The sequence below is a fragment of the Phymastichus coffea genome, unplaced genomic scaffold (genome assembly GCF_024137745.1).
Source record: "Phymastichus coffea isolate CEN01 unplaced genomic scaffold, Cenicafe_Pcof_1.1 PCOF00028, whole genome shotgun sequence".
NCBI classification, from domain to species: domain Eukaryota; kingdom Metazoa; phylum Arthropoda; class Insecta; order Hymenoptera; family Eulophidae; genus Phymastichus; species Phymastichus coffea.
In genome coordinates, this window is record NW_026706839.1 from 3180851 (window position 1) to 3192799 (window position 11949).

At 36.4% G+C, this 11949-nt stretch overlaps 3 protein-coding genes across 4 annotated transcripts; 1 reads left to right on the top strand and 2 right to left on the bottom strand.

The window, feature by feature from the left end:
* The first annotated feature begins 998 nt into the window (after window positions 1–998).
* Window positions 999–6087, top strand: LOC131662804 (ubiquitin conjugation factor E4 B). Its single transcript, XM_058932745.1, has 7 exons — window positions 999–1257; window positions 2160–2516; window positions 2581–3567; window positions 3644–4533; window positions 4653–5490; window positions 5560–5881; window positions 5947–6087. Exons 1-7 carry the CDS (start codon window positions 1234–1236, stop codon window positions 6009–6011), a joined length of 3483 nt encoding a protein of 1160 aa, XP_058788728.1. The 5' UTR covers window positions 999–1233; the 3' UTR covers window positions 6012–6087.
* Window positions 6088–7398: 1311 nt separating this feature from the next.
* LOC131662805 (gametocyte-specific factor 1-like) lies at window positions 7399–8586 on the bottom strand. Of its 2 annotated transcripts, none has more exons than XM_058932748.1 (5): window positions 8326–8586; window positions 8118–8237; window positions 7936–8056; window positions 7728–7875; window positions 7399–7615 (listed from the first exon to the last, which is right to left on the bottom strand). In XM_058932748.1, the coding sequence occupies exons 2-5, from the start codon at window positions 8214–8216 to the stop codon at window positions 7399–7401; spliced, it is 585 nt and encodes a 194-aa protein (XP_058788731.1). In that variant the 5' UTR covers window positions 8217–8237; window positions 8326–8586. The 2 variants fall into 2 exon arrangements, with proteins under 2 accessions (XP_058788731.1, XP_058788730.1); XM_058932747.1 differs by having other exon boundaries at window positions 7399–7618.
* A 1185-nt stretch (window positions 8587–9771) lies between these two features.
* LOC131662758 (ubiA prenyltransferase domain-containing protein 1 homolog) lies at window positions 9772–11780 on the bottom strand. Its single transcript, XM_058932654.1, has 2 exons — window positions 11641–11780; window positions 9772–11558 (listed from the first exon to the last, which is right to left on the bottom strand). The coding sequence occupies exon 2, from the start codon at window positions 11545–11547 to the stop codon at window positions 10573–10575; it is 975 nt and encodes a 324-aa protein (XP_058788637.1). The 5' UTR covers window positions 11548–11558; window positions 11641–11780; the 3' UTR covers window positions 9772–10572.
* Window positions 11781–11949: the final 169 nt, after the last annotated feature.

The following is an 11949-nucleotide window of genomic DNA, read 5'->3' on the forward strand; positions in this document are numbered from 1 at the left end:
ACATAAAATAAATTAGGGACATTCTACATAAGAATACATCGGACATCGGCTATCAGACGTTTCCCATGGTAATATAGTAGATCTATATTTTTTATCATTCTCACATATCCTGCGCAATCAAGGACACACCCATATGTTAAACAAACAATTGCTTTTTTAACTTAATAATCTCGATACACGCCCAATGTCCGCATTTTCCGATGACCAATATTTTCTTATGTAGAAAACTTTGAAGTATATGTGTAAATATAATATAACCATCCATATTTATAATACGAATAATCGTGAAATAAATTTTTATCTTCAAGTAATTTCTATTATTCGTTAGAATTATACATTTTATTACTAAACATTTTTTTTAACAAATTGTTATATTCATATAAAGTTGATTATGTTTTATAATTTTTTATTATCAAACGTACTAAAGATCATAACAATTTCCTATTTACTTTTAACGAACGTAGTTTAAAATATTTGAAACAAAATTCTATTGACAAATATAAATTATTTTATATTTACTAATTAATTTTTTGGTTTCATTAAAATATTTTGTCATTTTTTTTCTCGTTAGAGAACAATTTAAAAAGCTGTATAAATTTTCTTCACTATGTAAGCATTACTTTAGAGCATCTTGAAATTTTTTTCCGATACGTCTGGCATGAATTATTTCAGTCGACATGAAAGTAGTGTTTGAAGCGTTCATACGTAAGAATTCATAAACATGTTAAACCATTGAAGTAATTTTTTTTGCTGTCGCAGCATAAAAAATGCGCTCAATCTAGCTTACGCCGTATTAATACTACTATATATTATGTAATATTAAAATATAGCTACATGAAGTGCATTCGAACCTATTTGATCAACGTAATTTACGTTAAATTCATTAATATTGAGTTTCAATTAAATCTGCGTTCTTATGAACATCTAATCCCATTTAGTCCATTTAAATTATACGCTGCTTTCACCGCTCCGTCATTCGTCAGTCAGCTGTGACTGAGTTCCAATAATGGCCGCACTAATTCCATAGATGGCGCCTGCGCTGCCTACGGACGCGAATGACTCTTGGCTTGGAATTATTGGAAGCAACTGCGAGAGACGGCGTTGTGTTTGTGTTAGTAGTCTGCAGTTGCAGTTTGCATCAAGCTGTGATATTGTCCCACTGCGGTCGGTTGGCGTGTGGCGTTGTTCTTTACGTTCTTTTCTATTCTGCTCTGTCTCTCATCCACTACAGACATGAGCGAGTTAAATCCCGAAGAGGTGAGGTTTAACCGCTGGACGCCTGTATTTTCCAAATTTTGTCTTGTTAAGTCAGCTGGTTAACAGAAACTTCGTTTCATAAGCTTTGTAAATCAACGCTCCATTTTTTTGTGGTGGTTTTTTTGTTACCTCCTGTTTTTTTTTATAGTGTGCGTGTCATTTAACTTTCCCTTACCTCCCTCCTGTTTCCTCACATATAATACGTTCTCTTACCTATCGACTGGCCTCTTTGTTTTGCCTTCCAAAACAGCTTCATCACGCGCACGCTTTTCGCGAGAACCTCTTCATCTTTTTCAATTCTCTTTCTCTTTTCCTTTGCTCACTTCAAGCCTTTAAAATCATATTACACTAATTTTGCCATATCATTGTTTGGATAACAAAGCATACTTTCTAAAGAAGATTTTCCTAATTTTATAATAAAACACTTATTGGTTCAATTAGCTATAAACAGTAGTTGCTCCATTTTGCTTAGCACTTTATGAATCCACAAAATTTACATGTCTTTGTTTTTATGCTAAAAATAAATTATCACTCACAATTCTTTGTCCAAAGTACAGAGCATTGAACAAGGCTGTAGATGCTGACAATAAAAGCTTAAAATTAGCTTATTTACATCTGGTTTGTCTATTTTTTAATTTCTTTGTTCAATTTTAAAGACTAGCTACAATCAATGTAGCAATGTATTTTTCTCAACATAATATTGGTACAGTCTGCATCATCAAGAATGAATTGATTAATCAAAGCATCAAATTGAAATATAGTTAGTTGGGCCAAGTGGGCCACTCCGAACAGGTGGCATTCCTTATAGATGCCAATACCTTTTGGCAATAGTATTACATTGACTGTCTATGCAATGATTTTTGCATGTGAAACTAAAAAGTTTAACTATTAACAATCTGCAGATAAGACGAAGGAGATTGGCTCACTTAAGGGGTCCCATGACTTATGCTGCTCTTGCAACTACTGCTACAACTACAACTGCTGATGGCTTGGAAAATGAAAGTAACAAACAGCCAGCATCAGAAAGAGTGGAAGCTACAGCTGAATGTTCTACAGTCCCAGAACCATTGGCCAATCCACTAGTTCCAAATTCGATGGAAACTTCAGTCCAGCAACAGTTTGCTGAAAAGGAAGCACCAATGGAGGTGGAAGAAAACTGTGAAAAGCAGTTAACGTCGTCCGGTGTAGACGTCGACTCAGGTATTGAAAATATGGAAGTGGAGGATTCGGATCGCAAAGATGTGACTCCAAGATCGAGGGTATGTCACTCATTTAAACACGATGACAACCGAGCAGCTAGTTAATGGCGAATTTTTGTTTTAGAGAGCGAGTTCGAGTACGGGTGAAATAACACTGGAGCAGGTGCACGCAGCCGTGTCGCGAATACTGTGCGTGTCCTGGAAGGAGACAAGCGAAGGTACAATATACCTGCCGGAGACGGCAAAACACGTGGCAAGCAGGTGTTCGGAAGGCGAGGTTGTCGACACAGCGGATCTGTCGAGTCAGGCGATCATGGAGGTGCTGTGCAAATTCGCTCAAGGCGAGGACCCGCTGAAAGACATTGCTGTAGATGCTTCTCTCGACTGCCGGGACAGTCCGAACAGTCAGTCAGCTAGTCCGCTGCAGAGCCCGATGATGATGACGGCCAGCAGTAGCACCCCGTCAACGAGTCACGATCGCGAAAGAACTTCCGAGAAGCAACAGCAGCAGCAACGCAATGAGGATCTGCCGCAGTCCAAAAACTTGCTATACCTATTTGACAGTTACTCCAGGGTAGGAGTGGAAGAGCGAAACCATCCGAAGCGTTGCAGTGTGGCTCCGCTTTCGGATGTTCTGGCAACGCTACGCGCCCAGTGTGTACAATTTGCGAGTCTGCTGCTGCAAGGCCGACTACCGTCATTGCAAGCAGATGCTTCTTGCAACGCTGCCGGTGGAAATTCGCCGCTCCTGAGTTTCGTGCTGGCGCAAACGCTGCCGCGGGGTTTCTTACACGAGTTGGTAGTTCGCACGCAAGGTTACCCTGAGGCCATGGAGCGCATCTTCACACCACTCCTGCAGGGCCTTAATCAGCAAATGCAGTGCGCCAGTCTCGTGGGAAATACGCATCGAAGGCCTATCGAGGCATTGGCCGAACTTGTGGATATACGCTGTGGGCCGAGCGGCAACTTCCGACCCATGTGCCGTCTCATCGCCAACCAAGCGCAGTTCTTGCCCGAACTGATTACTCCTGCACCCGGCCGTGAGATCGCCCGTACCTCTTTCCTCGGACCATTTCTTTCTGTATCTATATTCGCTGAGGATCATCCCAAGGCGAGTGCCCGTGTAAACGTGTCTTTCGTCACCGAGTCTTGTCTCGATTTGGCTAACTTGCGTCGTGCTCTTTCAGGTGGCGGACAAGTTCTTTAGCGGCAACAATTCCAGCGATAAGATGATGGTCATCACACTGCAGACCGAACTCGAATGCATTCGCGAGTCACTATATCAAATTGTGCATTCGATCTTGGCGTATAGTGCGTGCCGAGAGACTGCTGTTGCTTATCTCGCTGCTCTTCTCAGAAACAACGAGAAGCGTACGCAGATACAAACCGATGAGTATACGCTAGCCGGTGACGGCTTTGCTCTCAATGTTCTCTCAGTCCTACAGATGTTATCAGTGAAAATTAAGCTCGACACCGTGGATCCAATGTATCCCTTTCATCCCGAGTGTCTCGTCGATATCAGCAACGAGACAAGGCTCAAACTCACGTCGCAAGAGGTGACCGACTGGCGCGAAGAACTGCAAAAAGCCGGACACAATTGGTCCAAGGTGAAATTCCCGACGCAGTGCTGGTTCCTAACGCTTCACTGTCACCACATCGCTCTCATACCGGCCATTCAGAAGTACCAGAAGAAAACCCGAACTCTGCGTGAGCTGCAGAAGATGCTTGATGAACTGCAAGCTAGTGAGCCCCAGTGGAAGGACAGCACATATGCCGCTCAGAACAAGGAACTGATCAAGCGTTGGAAGCACCAGCTCAAGAAACTTGTTAAGTACAAAGTGTGCGCAGATGCTGGCCTCATCAATTCGCAGATGCTGCGCAGGTCCTTGCATTTTTACACCTCAGTCGCCGAAGTGCTGCTCAGGCTATTAACGCAACGTGACAACATCAATGATTTAGCCCACGACAATAATCTCGTCAATATTCTCAGCTGTCGCTCGGAAACGCCCAAGATATTCACTGCCTTGCCTGAATGGTATATTGAGGACATTGCCGAGTTTCTGCTATTCACCCTTACGTTAGTATTATTTAATTCTAAATTACATTTACTTGGAAAAGAAGAATTTAGTATATAACTCATTAATATTTTTGAATTAAACAAAACCGATGTAGTAACTAAAACTTATCGTCTTACAGGTATTGTCCCCATGTCGCATCTACAGTCGACACGACTCTCGTCACGTGGTTGCTGGTTCTGATATGCGCCCAGGACTGCATTAGGAATCCATACTTAGTAGCTAAGTTGATCGAGGTGTTGTTTGTGATAAACGCAAGTAGCCAAGCGCAGGGCAAAACAAAGGGGCTGCAAAAGCAAGTGATGTCACATCCCCTTTCAAGTATGCTGCTTGCCTCGAATCTTATGAGGTTTTATACGGACGTAGAGACGACGGGCTCATCGAGCGAATTCTACGACAAGTTCTTCATCCGTTATCACATATCATTGATCCTCAAGACCATGTGGGAGAGCCCAGTACACCGCACCTCCATCATACGCGAGAGCTCCAATGGCAAACAGTTTGTCAAGTTTATAAACATGCTAATGAATGACACGACCTTTCTGCTGGACGAATCACTCGAATCACTGAAGCGTATTCATGAGGTACAGGAGTTAATGAGTGACACGACCGCCTGGGCGGCTCTACCTCAGGAGCAGCAACAGTCGCGTAATCGTCAACTTGCCACGGATGAACGCCAAGCAAGATCGTACCTTACTCTTGCTAAGGAGACCGTAGCCATGTTTCATTATCTTACCATCCAGATAACCGAGCCATTCCTCAGACCCGAACTCGCATCACGACTGAGCGCTATGCTCAATTTCAACTTACGACAACTCTGTGGCCCCAAATGCAACAATCTGAAGGTGCGCAAGCCACAAAAGTACGGCTGGGAACCGAGAACACTTCTCGAGCATATCGTCGACATTTATTTACATCTTGACTGCCAAAAGTTTGCCGCCGCCCTGGCCAGTGATGAGGTACGCGACTAATTGCTACTACATGCGATCTTACGTACCATCTTTTATTTATTACTTTTTCGTTTTCAGAGATCTTTCTCGAAAGAATTATTTGCCGAGGCGGCGAGCAAACTCGAACGATTGGCTATCAAGTCGGCCGCTGAAATTGAACGATTCCTTGCTCTCGCTGATAAAGCCGCCCAGATTGCTAGCGATAATCGAGCCCGTGAGGAAGATTACAACGACGCACCCGATGAGTTTAAAGATCCCCTTATGGGTACACTCATGGAGGAGCCTGTCAAATTGCCCTCCGGAATTATCATGGACAAGGACGTCATTATTAGACATCTGCTTAACAGTGCCACTGATCCCTTTAGCAGGCAGCCCCTTAGCGAGGATATGCTTGCCCCTGGTCAGCATCCATTACATAGTTTTGTTTGTTTGTAAATGTTACTTATGTTATCATTTTCTTTTTAGTGGACGACTTAAAGGCCCGAATATCTGAATGGAAGCAACAGAAAAATACGTCGACCAACGTATGAGCGCTGCAAGTCTCCAATTTGTTCTATTCAACGCCAGTGTTTTGTCCTGATTTCGACGAAACTGTGTGGAGTTTGACCAATACAAACTATCGCGTTATGGTGAAAACTTTTTTAAGCGCACGGGCTAATTTGTGTAAGTGATCTGGCATTATGACTGTGTGATTAATTGACAATTTTTTGTCCCCTCTTTTTTATACCCTTAGCAAAAAGGATGAGTGTTACTAATCTTTGAGCTCGCAAAACTGCCACTATTAATCGAACCGCTTGTCAAAATATATTACAACGCTGTAAATATTAGTAAACTAAACGAGAAAACTAGTGTTTGCAAAAAACGTTGTGTCATTTAGATTTTTGTTTTCCATTCTTTCTTTTTCTTTCGGAGATATTCATAAAACATACTGAAATAAATGCAAGTGTAAGAAAAAAAGAACGAATTTAATATTCTTCGACATTGACAAATAATATTAACTGAAAGCGGACTCCTTCCTCTTTGTTAAACTATGGTACATAATAATATCAATTGTAAAAGATCAAATTTAACGCAGTGATTTCACTTTAGTGAAGGACAGTCCAAGTCTTGAAACTTATGATGAATTTATTTTAGTACATATATCATATGTGCTACATGTAGGTATGAGGGATCTTAAACAGTTATAATTACATTTTCTATGTAACGATATATTACTTTTAAACATAAAAAAAATTTGTTATTGTGAAAATTTTATCATTCAACAAAGCAAGATGACAGTCATAATATGAAAACTGATTCCTTTATGAGTTTATTATAATTATTTATAAAGTGTATTTTATAATGATCTGGCTGCAGAGGAATTCGTTAAAACAAAAAAAAGTGATAATTAATTTACTTGTAAGCAAAGTAAACATTGGTACTAAAGGATTATATGAGAATATAAACGCGGTATTACTTTTCTCGGAACTATTGTTGTTACGAAATTGTATACATGTGTATGTGCGTATATATATGTAGTTTTAACATCAGTCATTTTTATGCATTTATCTTTTACGTTTTTGGTACAAGTAAATACTGCTGAATTGATCAATTGCCGTTTCTCAGCATTTGAACATAAAACATCCTGCAAATTATGTAAATAAAAAGATCTAGCACATGTAAGTGATAAATAAATTAACATGAAATAAGTAGTGTTGATTTCCTCATTTCCTTTAGTAACTCTTGAAATCTTTAATTTAAATAGTCTATTTTTAAGACCAAAATTTAAGTTGCAAAAATATACTTTTGCTTTATTATATATTTGAATCTAAAATAGTATTAAACTAAACCTATATTTATTGTCACTTATGTAAAAAAAAATTATAAAAAGTTAAAGAATAAGTGAAAAGCTTATTGACCTATTATTTTCTTTAAAAACTAATGTCGTAATCTACCTCTAATACCTGTTCCCCTTTGGTATTGCCCACTGTAAGCTCCGGAAATATTTCGACCTCTTCCTATACCTTTATCACTTGTCACAGATATTGTATCTTCATCTTTACTCAAATCCAAATCACTAGTTTCTATCATTCGTGATTCAGAGTAACCATGTGGAGGACGTAACTTTTTCTTGAAATGTTTTACAACAAACATACTACTGAAACATATAATTTAAATATTTACTTTGATTGAAAAGAATAAAAAATAGTTAATAAGTAATATGCACACAAAAAATTTAACTGGACAAAATAAGCAATAGATTATACCTCTTCATGGATGAATGTTCAAAATCAAATTCACTACCTAAATTACTGATATCTGAATCAATTGGTAAATCTTCATCCCAGACTTCATCATTGTTAGGTTCAACTTCTTCTTGTAACAAGATCTCAGATGATACTGATTTACTTTGACCTTGTAAAAAGTTGTAAATTTTATTATTAATTCTTATTATTTATAAATAATACATCTTACCCAGCTCAAAAGGACATTGATATTTCATTGGGCACTTTTGCATGTGTTCCATCAATTCATGCTCAAAAATTCGATGACTAGCATCATATGGGCATTGCTTTTTGTAATTGGGAGGAAAATTCTATAAAAGCAAATCATTCTGTGAAAAATTCTATATTGAAAATATAATAAAAAATCCATACCTTTTCACACTTGACAAGATGTCTTTGTATTCTAGACTTAGCTATTCTATGATTTGCATCATAAGGACATATTATTACTGGATCATAATCTGTAGACATTCTGCTTATGTTAAATTATACCTATAATAAATTTTGAAAATTACTTTATACTTTATATTTTTGCATTACGTACACACATTCTTTTCAAATTCACGTATTAATAACTTACCTTATTTAACCAAACAAACGAGAATAGATAAGAATATTCTAAGGTTAAAAATAATTCATTCAAACTATTAAATACTGCAGTTATACCTTTATGTAATTTAAAAAAATAATTACAAAATATTCAAACAAAGAAAACTTCTTTATTTGGTCGGCGTTCGGCAAGTCAAAATGGCAATTGACACTAAACTCGTAAAGTCGTAACGTATCTCGTATGTTATTTTTCAACGAAGGTCGGGTTAAATAGATTTAAGAATTCTGATAATCTGATGTAAACAAATGCAGCTAATATAGGATCTGTCACCTAGACTGCTGCGACCTCTTGTTGCGTGTAGTAGAAAGCAAACCAAAGCAGAAACCTATATATCTGACACTGTGACTGAGTCGGTTAGATACGCATATATAGTCAGAGCATCAAAAGCGCATGTCAGCGAATTTTTTAATACACTAAATTTAATTGACAAGAAAAATTCTATGAAAAATAAAGATTCTGAAATATATTGTTAACAATAGTGTGTACTTTTTTCAGAAACATATTTCATCTTTAAATATGACAAAAATCTAAGTAATTAGTGTAAGGAAATAATTTAATTAAAAAAAAAAAATATATATATATATATATATATATATATATATATATATAAGAAAAGATTTGCAATTCCATAATTAACCAGTAATATAAAATGAAAGTAAAAATTTTCGAATCAGATTTTTATACTTTAATAGTATTAATTAGAGCGTTGAGCGCGCTCTTTCATTAATGTTTTCTCTTATTTATTACATTACTTAATTACTTAAACCTTTTACATGACAACTTTGAGATTCTAATGGTATATATACGTGCATGAATAAATTATGCTGTTTAAAATACGTATGTTATATCCATCGATAATTATCGATGAACATATAAAATTTGCACCCATTTTATCACAATAACCGATGTACTTTTATTTATTTCAAGATGTATCAGAAAATATATCCAAATGATTAATTAAATAATCTATGATTGAAAAAATATATTAAGCAAATTATAAACTATTATATTTTTATACAATACTATCCTTATATACATACTGAGTAATGCATTAAACATGTGTTTTGTTACTTTTTTAAAAAATTTAACGAATTTAATATTCTAATAATTTTCCGTTGGCCGTATACCTCTTCATTTATAATGTACGAAAAATAAAAATGTTATTCCATTTATTTTCTCTCTTTTCCAACCAAATTTTACGACAATCTTAATTTTAGTATTACAGATATATAGCTATTAAATTATTGATTTTTACTAATATGAAAATATAATCTCTTATGACCTCTTTTTTAGTATCAACAGCATTAACAATACACACATTGCGGATCTCGGCGACTCACTATTTTTTTAAGATATAGGAAAAAAATGTTTAAATCGTGCGGAAATTCTATTGTTATATTATAATAAAAGAACAAATGTAATATCGAAAAAATGATTATTATTTATATTATAATACAATCTGTTTTATTTCATAAGTTCATTGAGAAAGCTGGAAACAAAATTTTCCAACATTAATTCAAAGCACCACGGCATTCAGACAACATTTCCTTACGCAATAGAATGACTATACAAAAATTTAGCATATACTCGATCCAGCCCTAATACATTGTCATAAATTCATGACAATCATAACAAATACATCTACAAACGCCATAACGTATTAAATCTATGTTTTCTGTTGTAAGCAGTTACTGTTCATTTGGCAAATTGTTAGAAATATATAAATTTTATAATAATCAAATCATGACTTACAATTATGTGAGAGAATATCAAACTTATGCATTCATACATATCATGAAAATGAGATGGCGAATTTGACAAACTTCCAAAATATTGAACACATTTCTAAGAAATGTCAAGCACTATGTGATGCATTAAAAAAGAAATTATATTATTATGCTTGATAAAATTTATAAAATCAACCAATTATGAAAACACTCTTACACTTGAATTAATTAGATCTGTTCAATGTAAAAGATGTGAATTAATTATTTTTCTACATAGAAATTCTACTTAAGATTTCAGTCTTAAGTACTCAAATGAACATATTTTTATAAAATTTAGTTAATAAGTATCTCTGTAGATTCTGAAATTCTTTTCAAAGTGAACACAAATAACTGAACTTTAAAGTATTAAAACTGTATATCTGCTATATTGAGTCTCTGTTAAGCACTGAATTGTGCCGCTGACACGTGATTGATCTATGTCCAAACAATTTTATACAGATTGCAGATAAGGGAGTCTATCAGTTTGTAAACAAGCAATAATGTATAAAATTCCTAAGTAGAGATTGAGACTGGCAGTTCTCTTTGGAACATCCTGTATTGTAGTTGGGTTTCGAAACCTTTTTTCTATTGTAAAAGCCTGTGGTAAAGTAACTAGTGGTAGTAAAAACCATTTTGAATATCTAAATGACAGTACCACAAGTGTTACATATGGCGTGAACAACAGAAATGCATACAAAACATGTGATGCTGTATAACCTATTAAAATTGCAAGTGTCACTATACCCGCTCGTTTATCACTTTCAAGATCACGTGTATTGTTGCTGTGCAGAATGGCTTCAGTGTTAAGAGCCAGTGGTATAGCATAGTACATTATATTCCATTTGATGTATCCAGTCTGTGCCATGAAAGCAAACAAAACTGATATTGGACCAAAAATTACAAGTATCAAAACATCTCCAAGGGCAATATACTTGAGACCAATACCACCTGTGTAGAGAAACGAAGAGGATAAACCTCCAAAGTAGATGAGAGCAAGGTGTTCCATTTTGGCAGGTGATAGCATTGCTAGTAAAACAAAGCCCAAGCAGCCAGCTGCATAGAGCCATGTCCCCAGTGTAACCAATTCATTTTGAGAGAGCAGGTGGTCTACCAAAATCCTATCATCACTTTTACGACTGTCCACTCCTTTGATATAATCAAAGTATGTGTTGACAACATTTCCAGCACCATGTACACAAGCGACCGTCAGTAGAGTCAATATAAAAATAATCAAACAGAGCTCGGACAGTTCTGTCAATTTATATGCCAACGCGGAACCTAACACAGTTGGTATCAGCGAGGCGCTCAGTGACCACGGTCTGATCGCTAATAGGTAAGACGACAACTTCATCAATGGTGAAGATGATGATGACCTTTTTGGAGAACATTTCTCCGCTTTTACCTCTTGAAGTCCGTTTGGTATCATTGACCCACGTTCTGTAATTAGAGAAAAAATATTGCGTTAACCTCAATTTGGGCTTTTTTACAAAACACTACTTATTAATTTATAAAACAATACTTGTTTAATGCTATGTAGAGAGGAAAAATTACGGGAAATCCGTTAAGACCCGTCAGTTCGATCGTCGAATAAAACAAAGTATTGCAGGTTAAGTGACAACGGTGCACGGTTCCATGCCTTATTTTGTTATTCACTGCTTGGTGGATGATCGCATGCCCGAAGATCCGGACTTCTACTGTATATACCTATGTAAGATGTGTACGTAATTTTCCGTAAACCTGAAATGCTGAATGCGGCTCGGTTTTGCTGTTTAATTTTATTAAGGTACGTACCGAGATATGGTTCACAACAAAACAATTTCCCGTGACG